At 39.5% G+C, this 24,786-nt stretch overlaps 1 protein-coding gene across 4 annotated transcripts in view; it reads right to left on the reverse strand.

Annotated features, from left to right (window-relative positions):
• The window catches only part of LPGAT1 (lysophosphatidylglycerol acyltransferase 1), a 66,188-nt gene extending 43,835 nt beyond the window's left edge, over positions 1–22,353 (reverse strand). For 2 of the 4 annotated variants that reach the window (XR_013827007.1, XM_079912406.1), the window contains exons 1-2: positions 21,631–22,059; positions 20,490–20,754 (exon numbers count right to left, since the gene is read on the reverse strand). Coding sequence is in view for 3 of the 4 variants with exons in the window: in XM_079912406.1 (XP_079768532.1) it covers positions 20,490–20,754; positions 21,631–21,753 (388 nt within the window). In the remaining variant the exon portion in view is untranslated. Of the gene's footprint in view, positions 1–20,489; positions 20,755–21,630; positions 22,060–22,082 lie in introns of those variants that run through there. The other 2 variants (XM_079912407.1, XM_079912408.1) reach the window with 2 other exon arrangements.
• Positions 22,354–24,786: the final 2,433 nt, after the last annotated feature.

A 24,786-nucleotide genomic window follows, 5' to 3' on the forward strand; every position in this document is an offset into this window, starting at 1 on the left:
CCACATGCTGCGGAGCGGCTGGGCCCGTGAGCCATGGCCGCTGAGCCTGCGCGTCCGGAGCCTGTGCTCCGCAACGGGAGAGGCCACAACAGTGAGAGGCCCGTGTACCGCAAAAAAAAAAATTAATGGAAGATACTACTACTGGGCTGCACTCTTTTTGTTTGTTTCTTAAATGTTCATTTTCTCACTTTCACTAACTAAAAACCTCTCCCCCTGAGTAGTCTGGTTCAAATGTATTTTATTAAACCACTGAGAGCTGAAGTAGCTAAGACTTTACATCTTACGTTTCTTTTTATAGTATGTTCCAATAAAAGTACTTCACTCTATGCAAAATGCTCAACTTGCTCAAAGTTTTGTTTTCTCAACCTTTTAAATAGCTTCTTACATTCACTTGTAAGTTGACCAACAGAACACTATACTAAATTCAGAGATGGGGATTTAAATCAAAGGTACTTTAATTTGTTTCCATTGGGAAAAGTGTAAGCAGTGGGATTAAGTACTATCTGCCTTAGGCTGCTAAAATGAGTAACTGGAAGAAGGGAAATTCTAACTTCTCCTAAAGGTAAAGGATTGCACCAAATTGCTAGGAAATAAGAGGGCAATGTGGGTACTTCTCTGCTTTGCTACTAGAGCTCTAAATAGTTTTAGAATCAGACTATTACATATGGTAGGGGTTTTGATTTTAATGAAGTTTACAGCTAGAAAGGAATTTACAGATATCTGAATCCAAGTTCCTCACTTCACAGATATTTTATCAAATACAAGAAACAGAACTCTACGGCTGCTTCTTGACTGACCGAATTAGTTGCAAAGAAAAACATACAGATGGTAAGGATAATTAATTTACAGCACCTCCTGCTCACTATCCCCCAAAGCACTTACTGATGTATTCATTCATCCAACTAGTTTTATTCTCTTCATAGAGAAATAGGATTCTACCACTGCAGGGGACATAAACGTATACAGGGGTTCTATCACAAGGTAATTAACTCATTAAATTCAACTATAGGAACTTAGCAAAAAAGAAAGAAAGAGAGAAAAAGTAAAAGGTGAGAGAAGAGAGAGCATGGAAGGGCAGAAATAAAAGACTGAAACAGAGAACATTTTAAATAGTACAAGCAATTTTGCCAGCCTTTCCAGTCCTCAGATCTATGCCCTGGAGGAAGCTTGAGACTGGAACTGTGAATCTGCTGTTCCTCATCAATTCAGCTGGCGTGTGCCTGTCATCAGGCCAGCATCTTACTGAGGCAGCAGCTCGCTGAGCTGGATGATTTCAGTTTTTTAAAAAATACATTTTCTTCCAAATAAAACTTAAGCAAACTTTTTAATTGATGCAATATGATCCCTGCCCTCAAGAGGTCTGCTCACTTATTGGGAATAAAAGATAAATTGGGGATTAATGCATTACACATGAAGATACGTACCACAGGAGGCAGGGAAAGAAGAAATCATTGGGAGCTAAAACATGAAGGGAAGAGATACCAAAGACATGGGGGAAATGGCCTTGAACAGACAGTTGCTACTGGGAAAAATGGAAAATGAGGTTGTATTTGTAAATAAGAGGTCAGATTACAGAGGTACTTTTAGAAGTCAGATACTACAATTTAGGCCAGGAGATATAAAATCCCTTTTCTTGTCACCAGGCAGGTGACATAAGTGAGGGAAGTGGGCTTCCTATATGACAGAAGAGAGCAGTGGGACTGTGTGAAAAACAGAGTACATGCCCCACCCCCAAAGAGGGCAGCTACCTATCCAGTTCCAGGCTGTTGCTGATATCTGGGAATGTGGCCCCGGTTACCAGACCCTCCAATTTTTTAAGAGTAATTGAAAATTTGAGAGTTTTTATGAAAGTTAAATAAAGAGAAGATTAACAATGGAGGAAGGTTCCTGGGCAAGCAGGAAGGAATGGAATCTAAGCAAAGGGACTGGCTCCTGATAGAAAGGACATCCTGCAATGTAACAGGAAGAATAAAGGAATACCAAAAGATGTAGCTTAAGAGGTAGGCTTGGGCCAGGCTACTAGAGCACCAGAATTCTGCACATTATCTCACAAACCACAGAAACCCAGCAGGAAAGGAACTGACAATATGTGGGATGGAGGGAAGGGATGAAGGGCTGCAGGGATTTGGGAGAGTAGCTAGTTGTTAAGTGGGGGATTTTTTTTTTTTTAAGGTGAGAATATCTTTAGTATCTTTATATCCTGGAAGACTAAGAGCAAAGATAGAAGGAGATAGTAATCAGTAATGTGAAGCAAGAGAGATGGGATGTTAGCTTTGGGTAACAGACTTACCTACAGATGAATGAGGGTGCGAACAAGTTGGGGGAGGAGGACAGAGAAAAGGGGAAGACTTTCCACAGCACAGTTCCAGAGCACTAACCAAACCCATGGCAAAGAGGCAATGAGAGGAGTTAAAAAGTTAAAAAGAGAACTGCTCAGAAAATCACCACGAACGTAGATATCCTAAGTGGCGCTGAGCTAGACAAAATTGGGGATGCCCCTTAAAATGAAAGAGCAGAAAGCACATACAAGCATTCATGCCAGCCAACTGTCCAAGAAGCCTGAAGCAAAGGAGTTCATGGTTGGAGCCAATATACCCTCTGGGTTGAGGCTTGGCCGTATTCCTAAGCTTTGAAACCTAGGATACTGAAAGAAGAAAGTACTAAGAATATAATCAAAGGAGAAACGATTTAATTGTACCACATATTAGGAAAACTTTCTTATTTTAAAGGACTTTCACTCATATTCTCTCAATTGCCACAGCAGCACTATAAGGCATAACAGGCCATATATCTTATTTTTTTCTTTATGTGGGTGAATAATGTTTTTTTTAACATCTTTATTGGAGTATAATTGCTTTACAATGGTGTTAGTTTCTGCTGTATAACAAAGTGAGTCAGCTATATGTATACATATATCCCCATATCTCCTCCCTCTTGCGCCTCCCTCCCACCCTCCCTATCCCACCCCTCTAGGTGGTCATAAAGCACCGAGCTGATCTTCCTGTGCTATGCAGCTGCTTCCCACTAGCTATCTATTTTACATTATATCAATTTTATTTAAAGATAAGAATCTGAGAAGATACTGTAAAAGATAATACTGTGAGTAAGCGCTATAAATCTGACTGAAATCTAAGTCTGTTGGACCCTAAAACCAAACTATGGATAGCCCCTGTCTAATGAAATTATTAACCATTCAATTAAAAGGGAAGTGTGCTGTTTTCAAGGTATAATGAAAATAGCATGGGCTTTAGAGTAGAAGACTTTCATTCAAAGACCAGCTCCATCCCTTGCTAGCTCTGTCACCCACATTAAGCAAGTTACTTAACTTCCAGAAGTCTTCCTCTTCTCATTTGTTTAATGGGGTTGATATTACTTCCCTCTCAGGACTGCTTTCAATATTTATAGGGAACCACATGTAAGCACTTGCTAAAAGGTCTGGCACATCAGGTACTCGATCAAGGTAAGTTCTTCTTCTCACTGGAAGGATTACCAGTTATCTACAGTTTACACAGAAGTTAGTCTCCTTGCAACAGAATTAAGTAAAAGGGATTGGAAAAGGCTTTTATTTTAAGAGTAAATCTTATTAGGAGATAAATAGTTCCTAAAGGAACCAGAGAAACTAACTCAAAAAACATATGATAAATTGAAGAATCTAAGTCACTGGAAGAAAACATCATTTCTAGTTTGGTATTAATAGGAGACATGACACAGAGGAGAGAGTAAATAGACTAGAATACACTAAGGTGTAAAGTTCTTCTCACTGAGCATGGAGCTCAAACCTGGAGTCCATAGGGTCCATAAATGGACTTCAAAGAGTTGTAAACCTGTTGAAACTGTTCGTAAAACTGTGAGCACGTACAAAGGTGCTGTGGTAAGCCAAAAAATGCTTCCCTACCCCCACTCCACAAGATACCCATGTCAAACCTCTGGAACCTGTGAATGTTACGTTATATGGTAAAAGATGTGATTTAGTTAAGGATCTTGAGAAGAGGAGCTAATTCTGGATTACCCAGATGGACCCTCAATCAGTGACAAGTGTCCTTACAAGAGACACACAGAGAAGACAACATAGAGAAGAGGAGGCGGCCACAGGACCCTGAGGTAGAGCTTGGAGTGATGCAGCCACAAGCCCAGGAATGCTGAGAGCTACCAGAAGCTAGAAGAGACAAGGAATCTCCCCCTAGAGCCTCTGCAGGGAGTGCAGCCCTGCTGACACCTTGATTTGAACTTCAGCCCTCCAGAAATGTGACAGAATTAAGGTCTGTTGTTTTAAGTGCTTCTGTAGTCACTTGTAATGGCAGCCATAGGAAATTAATATAGGTGTACTTTTCTGAGAGGAGGGTGCAGAGCTTTCATCAAACTCTAGAAGAGGTTCTTATGAACCCCAAAAGGTAAAAGATCTACTATGTAGAAGATTAAGCAAAACCACCTATAAACAAAGGAACTAGAAATTTTTTTTAAACCTGCAGAACAAGTAGTTACTTGGATAAGGTCCCATAGTTAGTAAATATTGAAGTAAGAAAATAACAAGCTTTCCTATGATATCTAATCCAATATTCATTTCACTATCTCTTGGAGTTCAACCCTACAAATGCATTAAAAGGCAGTGATTCCCAAACAATTAAATAGCCTGTTAAAAATATAGGTTCTCAGGCTCCATCTCAATATATTGATCAGAATCTCCAGGGTAGAGAAATTCATATATGTACATGTTAAAACTCCTCTGATAATGCAGATGTGCAGACAGATTTGGGAACTACTACTATCAGGCAAGGATCAGTCAACTTTTTCTCTAAAAGGTCAGATGGTAAAACTTTTAGGCTATGCAGGCCAAGAAGCAAAATTGAGGATATTATATAGGTATTTACATAACAAATTTGTTTTCCAACACATTTCTACAAATTTTTTATTGACAAAATTCAAACTATAAAAATAACTGAATACAACTTTTTGCAATATTGGTCTACTAATGAGTAGAATAAAATCCTTTCTTGCGAGGGGTAAGATTTTACTTAATTGGGGTTCCAAGTTCGTGTTTCCTATCATCAGCTCAAAATCAGTTGCAAACCGTCATCTATAAAAAACCTCCTGAGCTGGAGAGGACTTGCAAAACAAACAGGCAGTAGGCTGGATCTGGCTTAAGGGCTGTAGCTTGTCAACCTCTGCAGGAAGGTATAAGGAAGAAGAACGAGCCACAGCCCCTGCCCTGAAGCAACTGACGAGTTAAAGAGACAGGAACAGCAAAGGTGAAATCAACAGTGAAAAACATGAAGCAGAATTCTGAATGTTTTATGTTGTAGAGCAGTGAGTCCTAACTGTTGCAAGTATGAAGAGTCTTTTTTAATGTCACAAAATGTGACAAGCCCTGGGCCTGGCAATACGGGCACTCAGAGCACAGAGAAATGATACATGAAATCTGAGCATTTCACCAACACTTGTCTTACTGTCCTAGATTAGTAGCCTAATAAATAGTTGGCTTTATATCTTGTAACATTTACCCCCTCCATCATTAATAGACTGTTTCTCAAAGTGAGTGGTACAGCAATCTGAAATTAATTTAAATTAAAAAAAAATGTGGCAGAGATCTATGCTAGCAGTTTTTTTTTAGCAATGAGTGAAAAGATCTGTAACAAAAAGCAACTGTAAAGTCTATAATGCTTTTAAGGGATTTCTTATTCATCAGAACAGCAGCTACATATATTTGAAAAGTATTAACATGTATTTATAAGACCCATTATTTATACAACCACAGATGTTACTTAAGATGTGTATGGATTCTTGACCCCCTGAGAGAACTCTGAAGCACTGCCGAAACTCTCAGCCCAAAGGTTCATAACCACAGTTACAGAGTAGACGCCAAAGAGGTTCAGAAAGACGGAAACAGTAGAAACTGGAGTAGGGGGCAAGGACATCATAGGCTTAGACAAGGAGATAAATTTTCAAAGAAACTGAAGAACAGATTTTAGGGACAGGAAGAATATGAATGAGAAAATGCAGAGGGGCCAAGGGAAAGCAGCCTTACTGAATAAGAGTTGAGAACAGGATCAAATTATGGAGGCCCTGCCTTGCTGCCTGCCTCTGTCACCAGAGCCAGCATCTAAGTGCTTTCCATGTTTCATTGTATCATGGAGCCCTGATTAGCTTTCTCTCATTCAGTCTTAGAATAGATTCCTAAATACCTGAGGCATGTAAGTAAATGACCCTGGTTTCATCAGGTACAACTCTAAGTGGATTGAAAGCTAAACTTTTAAATCTTAAAAAAAAAATTTAAAGCCTTCCCTTGACCCAATTTCTCTCCTGCAACTATCACTCTCTATTCCTTCAGAGCCACGCTTCTGGAAAGTCATACGTTCATGTTTCCATTTTAGCTCCTCCAGTCGCATTCATCTCCAACCCACTCCAAGCTAGTTTCCACTTCTACCACCTCAACGAAGCTGTTCTTGCCAAATCAATGAAAGGCTAAACCAGCTCTCATCTTACAAAAGGTAAATTCTCAGCAGCTCTCATGGAGAGCCCCAGCCCTGGAACACTGCTGACTCTGACACACACTTGTAGGGCAGGCATTCATTCTACTTCTCTAGCTGCTCCTTCCCAGGCTCTACCATCCTCCTCTCCCCAACCTCCAAATGTTGGCATGACCTCAGAGTCTGACCCTGGGCCTCTAATCATTCAGTACTTACAATCTCCCTAGGTGAACCCACCCATCTCCATGGCTTTAAATACCATCGGTAATTTCCCAATTTATCTTTCTAGCTCAGGTTTCTCTTCTGAGTTCTAGACTGCATATCCATGTCTACTTCAGAGCTACACTTAGATGCTTCTCACTCAGCCTGTGCTCAATTTTCATCCTTCCTCTCGACACTGCTCCTTCTGTGGGCTTCCCTATCCACCCAGCATCTCACACCAGAAACCTCATGGTCACCCCCGTCACCTGCGCATGTATTCCATCCTTTATGTTCAATCCCTCAGCAAGTCTTGACAGATTTCCTCCTATAAAACTCTCCAATTAGTTCACTCCTTTCCATCTCCACTGCCGTCACCCTTGGGCCAAGCAACTATCTCCTCACCTGGGGAAGCTGAGACTCTTCCAGAGGGTATCGCCTGCACACTCTCACTTCTCTCTAGTCCATTTCCACAAAACAGGCAGAATTACAGATATGAATCTGATTTCATCGTTACAGTTACAAATTTCAGATACGAACCTGGGTTCATTATTCCCTTGCTTAAAATCCTTGCATTGTTTCCTCTTAGGATAAATTTCAAAATCCTCAGTAAGCACTACAAGGCCTCAGTGGACTTGGCCTCATCGGCTCACCCCCACCAACACCACCACCCCTACTACTCTGCTCTTCATTCACTCCATGCTGCAGCCAACCTGGCCTTCCCTTTGTTCCTCAAACATGACAAACTCTTTTCATCCTCTGTATATGTGGCCCCTCCCCCAGCATCACCTGGTCCACTCATACTTGAAGTCTGAGTCTCAATATCACTTTCTCAAGGAGGCCATTCCTCCCTGACACCATCACCTCCAGAACAAGCTCTCTGTTACTTATTCTTATAGCCTCTATACTTGTTGTTTTCACACTTGTGATTACACGGTTATCATGTGACTCCTTCTGTCTCCCACATGAAAAAGTCAACAGGAGCTGTCCTGTTTTATTTGTCAGTTTTATTTCCACCACCAGCATGGTGCTTGATGGAGAAGGCACTCAAATATTTGGTATTAGAATAGGTGACTGAATGAATTAGAATGTAGTTAAACACAAATTGCTTTGAAGCATTTCATAATTTACAAACATAAAATTTAGTTAATATTTTAGACTATGGCTTAAATTACTAATAATAAATTATTTTTATTTATTGATTACAGCACAAGAACTATATTGAGATATACTATTAGCTAAGTGTGAATATCCTCAAATGTATTTCTAAAACTATTCCATAAATTTAGCATTTATTCATTTAGACATACCTTTCCCCCAAAGGTTAATATAATTGTTTTCCTAGGCATTAATATAATGATAATAATAATGGTAATAATAATATTATTATTATTTATAGAAACATCATGCTATTCACTTTACATTTAAGCTTCACAAGAGATAAATATTATAATCTCCATTTTTAAAGATGGTGAAACTGAGGCTCAGAGAAGTTAAGTAACTAGTTCAGTAAGTTAAGTAACTAGTAACTATAACTAGTTATACAACTAACAATGGGTGGTAGCAGGACTCAAACTCATACTAACTCATAAGTCAATGTTTTGGGACTTCCCAGGTAGCGAAGTGATTAAAAATCCGCCTGCCAATGCAGGGGATGCAGGTTCGAGCCCTGGTCCGGGAAGATCCCACATGCCGTGGAGCAACTAAGCCCGTGCGCCACAACTACTGAGCCTGCGCTCTAGAGCCCATGCCCTGAAACAAGAGAAGCCACCAAAATTAGAAGCCCGCGCACCACAAGAAGAGTAGCCCCCGCTCAAGGCTACTAGAGAAAGCCTGCACACAGCAACAAAGACCCAACGCAACCAAAAATAAATAAATTAAAAAAAAATTTTTGTAGGTCAATGTTTTTTTCTAATATGTCGTGCTGTCTCCAATATCACACTTATTTAGCAATAACTATTATTTGTTAAAAATACAACACCTGTATATAAGTATTTGAGGCTTAAAACAGCTTTAAATGATTATTTCAGCTTTAAAATGACTGCCTAATTTAGCCTCTCATATACAAAAACTAATTCTATCCCACCCATAAAAAACAGCCTGTGACTCATTCAAAATGACATCCTTTTTCCTTATCCATGTAATCCATATTTTATTCTACAACATAAATTTAGCTTCTAGTTAATTTTCTTCTCTGCAAAGACCTCAATTAACTTTAAAATTAAATTAACTTTAGAAAATGGAACCATCACATGAGCGGGAAATCTGTATATTGAGCTCCATTTTTCAGAAAACTTTTCGCAGGAGCATTTTGAACACATAGTTCATAGCAAACTCAACTATTCCCAAAGCCATCCATCAAAGTAGAAATTATGCCAAAAATCCTTTTGGTAGAAATTAATCTAAATCACACTCTCTAACACAGTTTATACAAATCAATAACTTTGCTAACTGGCAGTAGGCAGTCAATAAGCATTTGATTGATCAATCGCACAAGATACTTCTACAACTAAGGTCCTGTTTTCTTGACAAAGCAACAGGAAAGAAATATCGTTATTCCTAATCACACTATTTCTAAGACAACTCCTAGAGAAATACATAGCTAGTAAGCATTTCCTCAACACAGAGGTAAAAAGGGCTGATTTAACCCAATTATGAATGTTAATTCTTGAAAAACACGGTTTTCAGTAAACACTTTTAAATCCAAAACAGCTTTAAACTAGTTCTGATTAGTGAACTAGCCTCATTATTGAAGTCATTATATGTATCAAAAAGGATCATGAATTTTTAAAGATTAAAATACAACAAAATATACTTAACATTAAAACTTAGTACAAAACTACAGTAATAAAGAAAGCGTGGTACTGGCATAAGGACAGACATATAGATCAATGGAACAGAATTGAGAGGCCAGAAATAAACCCATATGGCCAACTGATATTCAACAAGGGTGCCGAGATCATTCAATATGGAAAGAATAGTCTTTTCAACAAACAATGCTAGAACAACTGGATATCCTCCACATGCAGAAGAATGAAGTTTGGACCCCTACCTTACACCATATAGAAAAATTAACTCAGAATGGATCAAAGATCTAAACATAAAACCTAAACTCTTAAAAGAAAACATAGGTGTAAATCTTCGTGACCTTGGATTAGGCAGTGGTTCCTTAGATGACACGAAAAGCACAAGCAACCAGTGAAAAAATAGATAGGGTATAGTATATAAAATACAGAAAAAAATCCTATAACTCAATACTAAAAAGACAAATAATCCAATTTAAAAATGGGCAAAGGATTTGAATAGACATTTCTCTAAAGACATATATAAGCACATGAAAAGATGCTCAACATCATTAGTCATTAGGGAAATGCAAATCTAAACCACAATGAGCTATCACTTCACATCCACTACGATGGCCAAATTAAAACAACAAAAACAAAAACCCAGAAAATAATAACTATTAGTGAGGATATGGAGAAATTGGAACTCTTCTACACTGTTGGTAGGAATGTACAATGGGACAGCTGGTATGGAAAATAGTTTGGCAGTTCCTCAAAAAGTTAAACATAGAATTATCATATGACCCAGCAATTGGACTCCTAGGTCCAAGAGATTTGAAAACATATGTTCACCCCCAAATTTGTATACGAATGTTCATGGAAGCATTATTCACAATAGTCAAAATGTGGAAACAACCCAGATGTTCATCAACTGATGAATGTATAAACAAAATGTGGTCTATCCATACAATGGAATATTATTCAGACATACAAAGGAATAAAGTACTGACACATGTTACAATATGGATGAACCTTGAAAACACTATGCTATGTGAAAGAAGCCAAACATATAAGGCTACATATTGTACAATTCCATTTATATGAATGTCCAGAACAGGGAAATCCATACAAAGTAGAGATTAGAGGTTGCCAGGGGTTGAACGGAGGAGGAAATGGGGAGTGACTGCTAAAGGGTTTGGGGCTTCTTTTGGGGTAATGACATGTTCTAGAATTAGTCAGCGCTGATGGTTGTACAATATTGTGACTATAATAAAAACCATTTATTTGTTAAATATAGTGAAATTTATGGTATGTGAATTCTATCTCAATTTATATATGTATATATAAATTTTTAACATATATAGTAAAGTTATATTGTTCATAGTTTAGTCTTTTGATGATTCAAAAACATCTTGATGTGTTTAAATTTACAGATGTTTTATCCCTTAAAGTGTCAAATAATGTAAACTCCAAGTTAATAACATATGCAAAATGTGTTTATATACCTGATTCATAATGGTTTCTTAAAGTTTAATGAGTAATAAAAAAGTTTGGGGCTTCCCTGGTGGCGCAGTGGTTGAGAGTCCGCCTGCCGATGCAGGGGACACGGGTTCGTGCCCCGGTCCTGGAAAGATCCCACATGCCGCAGAGCGGCTAGGCCCATGAGCCATGGCCGCTGAGCCTGCGCGTCCGGAGCCTGTGCTCCGCAACGGGAGAGGCCACAACAGTGAGAGGCCCGCGTACCGCAAAAAAAAAGAAAGAAAAAAGTTTGGGGAAAAGTGTTTTACTATCAAAACTTGATCAGATCTACCAAACCTTAAGAAAAAGTATAACCTCATAACTAAAATTTATGCATGTTTTTTACAACACTATTTTAAAATTATCTGCACTATAATTTAAAGAAACAGAAATCAACTAGACTTGCTTTGTTTTTCATATTCAAAACATGAAAAGCAAAGAGAATAACCAATTTTTAATAATCTAGATTTTTATATGACTATATTCAAAAGAAGAATTGAGACATTCTGCTAATTAACGAGTGCACAAATAACAGGAAACATTTCACTGGGCTAGTAATACGGTACATGAAACTTGAAAAACCCGTGACCACAGTTCTTACTAACGGAACTTTATTTTTCAGTTTTCATGGCATGCCTCTGCTACATGAAATCAGCAGCTGAGGTCACTAACAAGCTTTCAGTTTAAATGGTAGAACTCATTAGTATATAGGCACTATTAAGGCATATAAATGCAAAACTATCATATGCCCAGCAGAAATAGCCTAGTAATTGTTACTTGAGTATTTTTAAATGAACATCATCTGAGCCTCTGGGGTCCAGGCAGGTAATGTAAACGAGCAAAGCAGGTCCAGAGTAAAACAAGGAAGGCGTGGGCTCTTGGGTGAAGTGGAGAGCACAGGCCCATCTAAAGGAGGCGGTCATCACCCAGCTCCAGCAAACTGCTGCCAGATGTGAGAGCCCCACACAGCCAGATTTCTAATTTCTCAAGAGCTGGAAATCTTGGTTTTATCTTTCACGTTTTGGGAAATCCCCCTAATTTTGAAATGTTGGCAACTAATTAAAAGAAAAGTTGAAATACTGCGAAGGTCAAATAAAGCCCATCAGCTGCTGAATATGGCCACTAGTTTGCAAACTCTGAAAAGAAACTCTTGAAACTAGTTTGTAACGGATAAACTATAAATATACTATATTTAATAGAGATAATACACTTTTTATTTTACTAATATATATGCTTAATATGTTTAATCATTATAATATACTATAAATATATTTTCAAAGTTTGGGGGCACTAGTCATCCTTAAAGTTTTCAAGGTGGTCTATAGACCAGACCCTAGAGAGCAGTAGTAATGTTACATTTCATTCATATTCCTTACTCAAGTATCAAAGGTAACTCACTTCTTCCATTCATTTTGGTGACATTTTCTGACTGTAGCCAAGTGGAAACAGAGTGGATATCTTAACTATACTCCAGTGATAAGTATTCCAAGAATCAAAACAGTTTGAGAACCAAAACCCAAAACAGTTTAGGAGGAAAAAAACCTTGGGGAGGCTATTTCTTGCTTTTGGACAGACCTTAAAGAAAATTAATTATGTAATAAAGTTGGTCTCCATTTTATAATAATCAACTAGTAATGCATTAGAATGGAGACAGAGTTGACTGAATTATAATTACATAGTTGAATAAAAGTCTTATGTTGCACTTTCTGGCATGAACACAGTAGAGTTATAGACGTGAATCTTCCTGGAAAATATACATAGCAACAAGGAGAAAGAGGAAAAGAAAACCTCACAAAACTTTTCCAGCAAACCTAGGAGAAAAAGAAAAATATAAAAACTCCAAAATACATGAGATCTGACTGAGATCAAACAAAGCTGATATCAGACAGAATCTATATTGGGAGTGGAGAGCAGAGACAGAACATGTGGCATGTGATGAGGAGGGCCCAATAATGGCAGATCTCAGAAAGCAAGAGCAAAACCACACATTCTTAAGGAGAGGGATTTACACTGGCATGCTGTGGCTGTGTCCCTCCAGTCACAGCTGCAAAGGAAGGAGTGGGAAGTCCAGAATTGGTGGCAAAAAGCCTCCTAGACTCAGTCTGGTTTGGAGAGGCAGAGGACTTGTGGCAACACAGAGAACACACCCAGGCGCCATATGTAAAAAAAAACTATCTCTGAGGCAGAAATCTGGAAATATACCTTGGCCCCACCCACACCTCCTACAAATAACTGAGGAAAATCCAATTCACTAAATCACAGGGAATAGAAATGTAACTGGCACAGCACTGACTTGGAGATACTATAAGAAAAATGGTAGAAACAAGCAGCATAACGTACCAGCTGCCAAACAATACTGCTAGAAAAACATTACAATGGAGAAGATAAAAACTATAACTGAATATTCTTGCATGAATTTAAGAAAATCAGTGAAGCCACCCCACTATGAAGAAGCTCACAAAGCATAAATAAAATAAGAACTCAAGGAAGAACTGTCTAGACAACAGGAACAAAGGAAGCATGAATTGGCAGAACTCAAGGAAGAAACAGAAGAAAAAACAAAGGCATCACAGAAATGAAGAAGAAACTGAAAGCAGAACAAAGAGACATTGCAGAAGACACAGTAAGAGACATTAAAGACAGAAACAAACAAATGAAAAAGTGTTTAAAAGGATTAAAGAGAAAATAATAAACAAAAAAGATATACAAAGGGAGATCCAACAGACATATAATTAGGGTCACCAAGAAAGAAAACCAAAATGATCAAACAAAATAAATATTTAAAGTTATAATTAAAGAAAACTTTCCTGAAATAAAAATAGATTTGAATCTACATATTAAAAGGCACACCTGTGCCAGTATATCCTGCACCACCATATCCTAGTAAAATTACTAAATATTAGAGACAAAGAGAGAATCTTTTGGGGCCAATAGGCAAAAAGATCAAATCATTAATCATGGGGAAAAATTCAAGTTGGCTTCGCACATCTCTACAGCAACACTTAATGCCAGAATACATCTGCACAACACCTGTAAGATACTCAAGGAAAGAAAGAGTGAGCCAAGGATTTTATACCTGCTAAGCCATCCTAAGTGTAAAGCAACAAAAAGAAGTTCTGAAAATGCTGTAAGAATAATATTGCCATATTATTTTCATGACTCGTTATTGAGAAACTACCAGAGGATAAACTTTACCAGCCGCAGGATAACTGGGAAAAACTTCTGCAAAAGTGCTTGGGTGAGCATTATATATATTTAACTGAAAGATTAAGACTAAAACAGAAAGAGATAAAGGTGATAAAGTAGAACACAAACATTATAGGCTATAACAATGTATAAATTCAAATAACAAAAATTGGGTGAAGGGAGAAAGGGAGCAGGAAGTATAATAAACTTACTGCTTACCTTGATGTAACAGCTGGGAGTCAATAGATAGCCTTAAAGCTCACAAATCAAGCAGTAGAAGTAAAAGCACACATAATAGTGCAAATGTAAATACAATTGTGAATACATACTATTCACTATTGACTGAAACTGGGTGATGCAGAAGAGAAAGGGGAAGAGAGAAGAGAGTATTTTAAAAGAATTTTACCTTTCTTCATAGAAAACAGCTAATAGTTACTATGAATAGAGAACTAAAATATCTTATAAAGTAACTAATAAGACAAAAATACAAACCATTCTAAATATCAAAAGAACAAAAAAGCAAAGAAAGACTACACAGTGAAAGACTTAACATTTATATAATTAAAAACAGAAAACACAAAATACAATGACAAATTGACTCATAAAGCAAAACCTATCTCCATGCTGATTTAGAGATCTATCTAAATCAAAATAATTTAAATAGTTTGAAAACAAAAGGATGGGCAAAGATATACACGGCAAATGTAAAAAAAAAGAAAGTAAGAATTATTTGACCCAGCTCTTTCTGACTCCAGAATCTGAAGTCTTACCTATAAACAAAAACTGCAAATAACGTTTCATGTGCTTCTGTAATAGTGCATGTATACGGTATGTGTACATGAATGAATATGCCTTATATATTTTTAAAAACTATAACAAATTACTCAATTATATACAGTTTTTGAAATAAGACTAGATATCAAATTTCTGAGTTTAAAGAATTTAGTAATATTTATCTTTAATGGTATATAAAAAATTTTCCATATAAAAATGGTAATGGTATATAAATGGTATAATGGTATATAAAATTTTTTCCATATAAAAATCAAAACACTACTGAAAACTCCTCACCTGGGTTTATGTCAAGATAAGCTGTCAATCTAAAAGCATGCAGTAACTCCTTATTCTATGACAATCTACTGTCAAGCACTCAAATACTAAAATTTGAGTTGTTCTCTGAATCTTAAGGAAGTGGCATTTTATGAAATTTATAGTATACTACAAATTATTCTGTTGAAGCAACAATTTTTTTTAAAACCTCTTGCAGAAAGCCACAGCTATAATATTGCTTTCAGGTGTTAAAGATCTGTAGCTTCAGAAAGAGATTTCATGCCTCAGAAACAAAAATATGGGTAGTAAAAATTAAGAAACATTCTAGGAATATTATATAAAGGTCAATAACGGCTCTATAAATACAAAAATACACTTGTGGCAGCATCAACTCAGTTAATGCATAAGAGGAAGTAATTGTGAAATCTGTTTCAATTTCAACATCAATAATAAAAGGGGGGATAATAATAGTATCAACCTGATAAGACTGTCGTGAGCATTAAATGACTGAAACGCTTAGCACACTGCTTGGCTTAGATTGCAATAAATGTTAGCTAATATTATCATCACAAAGATATAAATTTCAAACTGATGTATTATTCAAATCTTTTAAATCTATTATAATTGCTGACGATAGAATTAGCCCCACAGAGAAATATTTCCCTAATGGAAAAAAAAAAAAAGAATGGTAAAGCTGCTCCTTTCCTAAATGCCCTACTCCCTCTCTGCTACCACCTACCCCTGGGGCGAGATCAGGAGCCCTTCCTCTTTCATCCCATGGTACATCTCCATTAGAGCATTTTATCAGGATGTGTTCACTGTTGTTGGCACTGTCTTCCCCACCAAGGCTACTGTGAACTCCTTAAAGTCAGTGATTATGTCTTTATGCATCTCAACACCTCCAGGGCACCTGTTCCCACACATAATATAAGCTCAATTAAGGTGTGTTAAATTAACAAATGTGGTATTGTAGGCATTTGTGTGTGTGCGCGCACGTGTGTGAAAAACATGATCCAGTTCAGGGTTTATATTCTGTGGATTGCAATGATCTTGATTACAGACTGAGCTGCCTTAGCTGCCTACCTTCCTGAAAGGTCTGTTATCAAGATCAGGAAGGCAGGCAGCTAAGGCAGCTCAGCTGGGACCAAGAATGAAAGAAGAAATATTTAGACACTTACAGAGTACCCTGTGAGTACCAGGCAATGAACCGGGCTCTAGGGTTGTAAAGAAGACCACATCTCTGTCTATAGAGAGCTCACAGCCCGGTGGGCACGGAGCAGGTAAGGATCTCCCTCCTACTAGTTAAGAAGAGATGCTAAAGTTAAGGCTAGATCAAGACAGCTGATGCCCAGAATTCTCCTAAATTTCAGTGCTCTTTCCACGAGAACAATGCCTTTCAAATGTTGACAGGCTCATAGTAAAAAATGTATTCTGTAGCACTACCCAGTACAGACACATACACTTCTGATATTTTCTATTTAATTATTTTCTATTTCACTTTTTTAAAATGTTCATCTTGACACATTAAATTGGTTTATGACTCAAAGGTGGAAAAATACTGCTCTAGAAGATATATTTTAAAACTCTCTCTAAAATGTCAAAGTCAGATATAATTCCTAATAATTTATTCTTCTCACACAACGAATGTCCCAGCAAAAAAAATAAAACGCTATCAAATAATCAAATAACCCCCAAAGACTAACACAGAGCCATGACAGCTGTCACTTGGGGAGTGGGAGGAAGCTAAACCTAATCTCCATCAGCTTTCTCTAAAGTAAATACCCGATCTAAGGGAAACAGCTATTGCTAAGCAAAAACAGGGGGCTTGGTGGCAAGTCCCCTGGCACCTCAGCTCTCTTCCAGCCAGACTGTGGCCCAAAAGACTCTCGTCATTCTACACAAGAAATTCTGGAGCTTCCACTTACATTGAATATTTTTTAATTATTTTGTGTAAGAGACTTTAATTAAATGTGTTTGGATGGGGAACAATGAATTTATTAAAATAAGTGAATGAAAATCAAAATAAACATCTTATTTTAACAAAATCTCTCACTGATATTTGCCAATCTTCACTTAAATTGAGGGCAGGGGAGTGTACTGATTTATCCCAGATCTGAATGAAGCATGTAGAAGTGAATCATTAATTAAGGTAATAGGTTTTTTTGGTTTGCTCTTGAAATAAGAGAGCAAGGCAGTATGCAACTTTTCCTCAATATAAGATACTTATACAGCACTTCCCACTAAAGGAAATATGATAACAACAATCATCACTACCTAGCTGCATATTAGAGATGAAGAAACCCCAACATTCTCAGTTATTTCAAGAAATGTATTCCCCTGAACAGATGTAAAGTCAGAAACACGCAGAAAGACCAGAAAATCCCTTTCCCTCCTCTGTGTCCACAGACAGTACTCCAGCTCTGAGAACGCAGATTAAGTATAAGAACGTTCAGTCAAGTTCTTGGGCTTACTAGCCTCACCATTCCCCATCCAAGAAGCATGTCTGAGTTTAAAGGACTCATGTTTTGTGACATTTGCCTCAAATTAAAGGACAATTTTATAAAACTTTAATAAATCTTCCTGCCCTCCCCAAAAGAAATCTGTTTAGAACTGTGTTGAGAAAAATATTCTTTTATAAAGATAAAATGCATTTTTTTCTAAGAAAAAGGAGAATGTCATACCTATTATTTATCAGCTCCATCCAGTAGAACTTTCTGTGATGATGGAAGTGTTCTATTATCTCACTGTCCAATACAGTAGCCACTAGCCACCAATACCGAGCACTTGGAATGTGACTGGTGTGGCTGAGAAACTGAGTTTTAAATTTATTTCATTTTAATAAATTTAAATTTAAATAGCCATATATGGCTAGCAGCTACCATTTGGGGCAGTGTAGATTAGATAATCAACTTAAGTCCTCAGCAGCAAAGCTGAGTAATTGACTTACCTTAGACAGAATGACACAATTTGAAAATATATTCTATACCGATATTCAATTTTCAGCTTCCTAATTAATATTTAGTTAACTAACATTTAAGGTTTCCTCAGAAGTGGCTTTTCAACAAAGTTTGGCAATTTTTATTCTAGAACGTGAACACACTAGATCTGCTGAGCAGGATTCCTTTGGCAACGTTCAATTTTCCATCTGTGAAACTTAAGCACAGGGAAAGGGGAAAAAAAACAACTTAGGCCCACCCTCCTCTTGATGCAAAGGTAAGAAATAAAACACATAATCTATACAAAGCCTAATACAACTTCCTAGACCCTTCTGGGAACATCTGCTCACCAACCCTTGCTTATGTTTGCTTCTTTAGACCCAGTCGTGGCTTTCAACAAAAGTCATTCCTACATCTGTTTGACCTTTTGACTGTGCTCTGTTATGACCAGACCCTCTAGAAGTATTCTGCTTATAGAAAGACCATTTAAAATGTACATACTAAAATATCCTATATTTAAATGAGACCAACTGATCAAATGGTCAAAAAGCAGTAGCTTGAAGAAGAGCAGATGCTTCAGAGAGACTATAATACGCAGATCATGCCAAGACCACCTTCCAAGCAGGTGGCAAAAGAAAATGCGTAGTTCTATAGGCAGCAAGGAAGAGACTCCCCAAGAAAATATGCTTAAAAATACACTGCAGCCTTGCTGTGGCCATAGGATAACTAACTTTAACTTCAACCAGCACCACTGCACTCCTCACAATCTCAAGGTAAGTGCCAAATTATTTTTTTCAAGCTTCTCATCATGCTAATACTTATATGCAAATATTCCACAAACACACACACAGGCACAAGTGTTTCAGTAATTTCATTATTTTTAAGTAGAGTGAACTTCTAGAACTTGTATCTAAAAATACTATGAGCTCATTTAAAACAAGCAAACTTAAGTATACTGTGCAAAGAACAAAGCCACTCATACCGCATAGCATACTGGGGAAAGCTCAGACTATACAGAGCAAAGCAATTCTATGACAGCAGTGCAGCTCAGGTAAGAATTCAACACCATAGATGAAAACTTAATTTTTTTTCTCTCCCACTACTACTGCTACACCAGGTCCCAAAAAAAGGACTCAAAGTTCACCTACTGTATCTAAAGAGCACTGGGATCTCAACAAGACACATAACAAAGAAGCAATGCCTACACTATTCCCCAGGCTTCAGGTCTTGCAGAATAATAAATGGCATTGACAGAAGGAGAAAAAGCTTCATCTGGGGCAACTAAGAGCACTCTGATCTAGCAAGAGACTGTCAGACTCCATAAAATCTGTGTGCTGTCAGTGCCCTCACATGTGTGGATAAAATCTGGAGATGTAGCCTGGGCAGGAAAGAGGGAGACAGAAAATTTTCAATGGGGAACTGCAGTGCAGTTCCACCGTCAGAGTACCCTCCTCACTCTTCCAAGATACGACCTACAGCACCTGCGGCACTATCTCTAAGGAGCTTATCAGCTATAGAATTCTATGATAAAGTCTCAATGTCTAAGACAAATGCCAGAAACCTCAGTGCCTTTTTCTTTATCCTAATTCTTAGAGGAAAAAAGTCAAATAAATATAATAAACAATACAGAATTTTCACAGCAGGGGCATAAGTTCTCAAAGCACATAAGGCTTATAAACAGAAAATAAACACTACTTATTCGGTTCTTTAAAAGTTCGCTTCAGAATAGAATTAATAAAAATCTACTAAAAGACACTTAGAAGATAAATTAGCTTAACAGGGATAAAACTTAATTTCTTATACTTAATATTCTAATATAGAATTATGAGATAAAACATAGATTCTAGTAAACAAAAGAAACACATAACAGAAAAGAAAGCCATTTTTTGCTTGGCTTCAAATGTGAACACAGTACGACACATTGTGAAAAAACTTATTAAACTATCTTAGCACAAATGGGGCTCAGTACTTTTTCTTAATGCCTAATGATTATGGGCTAAATATCTCACCTCTTCATTTTCCAAGCCCTGAAGCCCTATAAAACTCACTCCTACTCCTCTAGGAGAGCTTTCACATACTGGTTTTAATAGACGTCAATCATTTTAAAACATTATTTAAGGAATTTATCAATATATAATTACGAAATTATACTTCTGAAAATATCATTCTTCCTAAATTAGGATTCTGGAAAAAAACAACTCAATAGAATTGTTTTCTATTTATTTTTTCAATAGTCAAAGCATCTTCCACCCAAAGTGTAATATATATATATTTTTTTTTAAATCATGGCTCCTGACTTAAGCATAACATTACAAAATTTTTAATATGCATTAAAAAAGTGCTCTCACTCTTACCTGTATATCCAGCATACCATCCCCAAGAAGCCACCATTCCTAAAAGCCATTTGTACATGATTCCTTCAATATACCAGAACCGCTTACTGTCCAGCAGTCGAAGGGGCTGAAGCACAATTACATAGCAGATGTAGGAGGAAATAGCAACCAGGTTGTTGGCGACCATGAAGGCAAATCTCATCAGGGCTTTCACCAAGATCCAGCCCAGCCACGGAGCTTCTTCCAAAGTCACAGCCATTCTCACATTGGAGACTGTCCTGTCTTTCTGAGATGAAAAGAAAATTCATTTAAATAGGAAAATGGATTAAACACATCTAGATAGTCACCAACAGAGAAATCACCTCCAGCACAAAAATAAATGAAAAAATCGAGGGTCTAAGCTTTCCTAGTGTATTACCTCGGCGATCTGTCCGGGAAATTCCAGAGGGGGACAGAGAGCAAGGGAGGAGGAGCCGCACAAGGTCAAGGGAGCTGTTCACGGAGGCACAGCTATGTCATAATATATTTAGCAAATGATAACACTATTCCCACCAACTAATCTGTGGCCGGCCCGCACCGCGTCTGACTGCAGTCTTCTGTTGGACTTTAACGAAGAAAAATAGACCCACTTGCTTCACACACGCTCAGTTATCTCCAAACTGACGATACGAGTGAAAAGAAGACTAAAACGGGGACCTCTAGATCAAATCTCCCAGACACTGCGACCTCGGTACCCTCACCACGACCCTTCCTGCACTGATTCATTCCTTTAAAAGGTCTCTCGCGTTAGCAAAAAGAGTTAAGTTAAAATTGTTCATTTGCGGCAAATCGGGTCTTGTGTTCCTTTTTTTTTTTTTTTACAGAAAAAAAGGGGGGCGGCAGAAAAGAAGGCAAAAGGGTGAGAGGAAGAAAGTGGGCGATAATAAGGAAAAAAGGATTAAGGACAGGAGTAGGGGGAGGGGAGCAATAGCAGAAGGAGGTGGAGGCAAAGGGCCAGGGATGAGGAGCACCGTCCCCGACCAGAGGGCAGGGAAACCAGGGATGATGAAAGAAGCAGGGAAGAGGAGGCGACGGCAGAGCTCAGGGGGCGGGTGGGGCCCGCCGCGATTTCCGCGATGTGGAAGCGTTAGGGCGGCGGTCTCGGCCCGCGCGCCGGGCTCACCTCGGCGGGCGCGGGCAGCGGGCGGTGGAGCGCGGGAGACGGTGGGGCCGGGGGTCGGCGGCCCGGGACGCGGTGCTGCGCGGCGGCGGCGGCGGGTGTCCCCGGCCGAGGGGTCGCGGTCATGGACCCGGCAGCGGCGGCCGAGGCGCGGCGCGAGCGGGCGCGCGGACGCCCTACTCCCCTCGCGGCTGCCTGCGGACAGAGGGACGGCGGGGACTCAGAGGCCAGACCTGTCACCGGGGCGGGTCCCGGGGAGGCGGGCGGATGCCCAGCACCCCCGCCTCCTTCTTGGGGCCTACCGCGCTCTCGTCCCTCATGCCGCTGCCGCCGCCGCCGCCGCCGCCTCCTCCCCGGGCCACGCGACTACGACACCCCTTCCCCGGCCCCCCAGCGCCTCCCCGGGCCCAGCCCGCCGCAGCCCCGGGGCCTGAGCCCACCGAGCCTGGGGTTACCTCGGGCTGGCCCGGCCCCGGCTGGGGCTACGGGAGCCAGAGGAGCCGGAAGAATGCATGGCAGGCGGAAGGAGGAGCGGCGGGGCCCGGCCCCGCTCCGGCTGCGGCGCGCCCCGCGCCCCGTCCACGGCGGTGCCGAGACTCGATCCCCAGGGCCCAGCCGCGTTCGCCGGGGCTGACGGGGAGGGGCGGCGGGGAGGAAGCGGCGGGAGTCGGGACTGCTGCAGAGCCGCCCCCAGAGCGCCCTCTAATGAAGGCGCGGCCGCCGTCGTCCGCCTGCTCAACCCGCCGCCTGCGCTGCCGGCGCCGCCGGCGCCAGGGATCCCGCTGTCCGCGTATCGAGGCCCTTGGGGCTGCCTGGCCCCTAGGCCGGGACTTGGCTCAGCCCGGGACCGAGGAAGAGGGCCACTCGGAAAGATCTAGGAATGAGCACCAATCCTTACACCACACGAGTGATTTGGTCCAAATTGAGAGCCGCTTTTTAGCCAAAACAGCCGTTTTTCATTGTTAAGGCTTTCTCTCCTGACAAACGCGATCGCTGCCCAAACTGGAAAGCTGTCTCCTTGAAGACTGAATGTCCTCTTTTCTTTCCTAATGAAACCCAGTTGCTCTCATGGCTTTTCTTCTGAATCTCCCCAGAGTATTAAGGTCTAGAGTTTAAAATCAATTCATGTTAAGTGCCAGAACTCTTGTTCCTGGAAAGCACCTGGAAACACATTAATGACAATTATGATGCCCCATCCATTCTCTCGCCCCCTCCGCCCCCAAAAGAATCCAGTGGAAATGAGCGGTCCACACAGAGACACTGAAATTTAGTTAGTCAAGGAGGGAAAAGCACGTAGGCAGTGACAGTCATTGAGTAAGTGCTCAAAATTTTGTGGCCATAAGTACCCCGGACAGGCCTGGTTATTCCCGAGGTACTGTAGCTGCATTCTGTTTCAAAGGTTGGACCACCAGAAGAAAAATAGAGAAATAGTCCAATGGCCTGCCCACCTGAACATTCTCATATGACCTACCTAAATTTCAGTATTAAAAAAAAAAAACTTATAAAATCTTGTTATATCCCTTAAATGGGGGTAGGGGGGTGCGCATTTTTTTGTGTTCCTAGTGAACTGCCATGTTTAACTCAGAATGCCACTTATTCCGCCTATAAAATGTTTATCACTGTGTTTGTTTTGGACTCTCAACGACTTCTCTCTCTTTCTCTCTCTCTCTCTCTCTCTCTCTCTCAACCCTTAACTTCAGCTCCTCTTTGGCTCACAGATGAAGAAAAGAAAACTCGCCTTACGAACATGTGAAAGAATATATTCTATTTCTATTCCCTTGGGTGATGAGGAAATATGAAAGCACAGAGCCTGGCTGAAATAATTTATTAGATTTCTTTCCATTTATTATTCATTTGTTTTTATTTATATATGTTGCTTATCTATTTCACCAATATTATATTCTAACTGTACAGGGCATAAAAAGGCACAGACCTTGTCAGAGATCTTTCTATATAAGATCAAATGATGTATAGCAATGGAAAAGTTAAATATGACCTTTCTATTCCTTGTATTTCCTCTGAGAATTTAGGTGCCAGGCAATAGAATCTTTAAATAAATCTCATGAGAGAAATAATATATGTACTGTAGATTATTGTTTAAAATATATCATTATACTCTTAAGTGGGTAAGACAGGTAAGGCATATATTCTTCCAAGAATCAAGAATAAACTCCCCTAAGATTCCATTAGGTCCATCCCATTCAGCATTCCTCACATACTGGCAAACACTGGCTGACACCTGGAGAGAGATAACCTACCATGTGATCTGTACCCGGTTCCTGGATCACAGAGCATCTGCCAGAGCTTCAGATACTCCAGCACTTGCTGAGTTGGAATTAGTACCACTCAGTCATGCCCAGAAAAGGGCCAGAGGTTGGGCAAGACCTTGCGCAGTGGGTGTCAAACTTCAGCATGCAAAACATCACTACAAAAAAGATTCTTGGACCTCATACCAGAAAATTTTAATACTCTAGGTCCAGAGGGGCCTGAGAACATGCTTTTTAAAAAGTGTCATAGGTGGCTCTGATGCAGGTAGGGTATACAGACCATGCTTTAAGAAACTCTGACCTAGAGGTATCCTGAGATAATCACATCCTTTCCTTGACCCTTCATGATTTTAACTCATTTAATCATATCTGTTCTCATCTGTATTAGTTTGCTAGGGCTGCCATAACAATATACCACAAACTGGGTGGCTTAAACAACAGAAATTTATTTTCTCACGGTTCTGGAGGCTGGAAGTCCAAGATGAAGGTGTTGGCAGGGTTTGTTTCTTCTAAGGCCTCTTGCCTTGGCTTGTGGATGACCATCTTCTCCTTGTGACTTCGCATAGTCATCTGTCTGTGCATGCAGGTGTCTGGTGTCTGTCTCTGTGTCCCAATCTCTTCTTACAAGGACACCAGTCCTTATACCAGTCACACTGATTAGCACCCACCCTAGGGACCCCATTTAATTTAATTACCTCTTTAAAGGTCCTATCTCCAAATATAGCCACATTCTGAGGTACTGAGGGTTATGATTTTAGTATATGAATTTTAGGGGGACACAATTCAACCATAACATCATCCTTCTACTGTTTACACTGCAGAATTCTGCCATTTCAGTAGCTTTTTATGGGAGAGATGTGGAAACCCTAATCTTGAATCTTTCAGCTAGTCC

This window comes from Stenella coeruleoalba, assembly GCF_951394435.1.
Source record: "Stenella coeruleoalba genome assembly, chromosome: 1".
Taxonomy (NCBI): domain Eukaryota; kingdom Metazoa; phylum Chordata; class Mammalia; order Artiodactyla; family Delphinidae; genus Stenella; species Stenella coeruleoalba.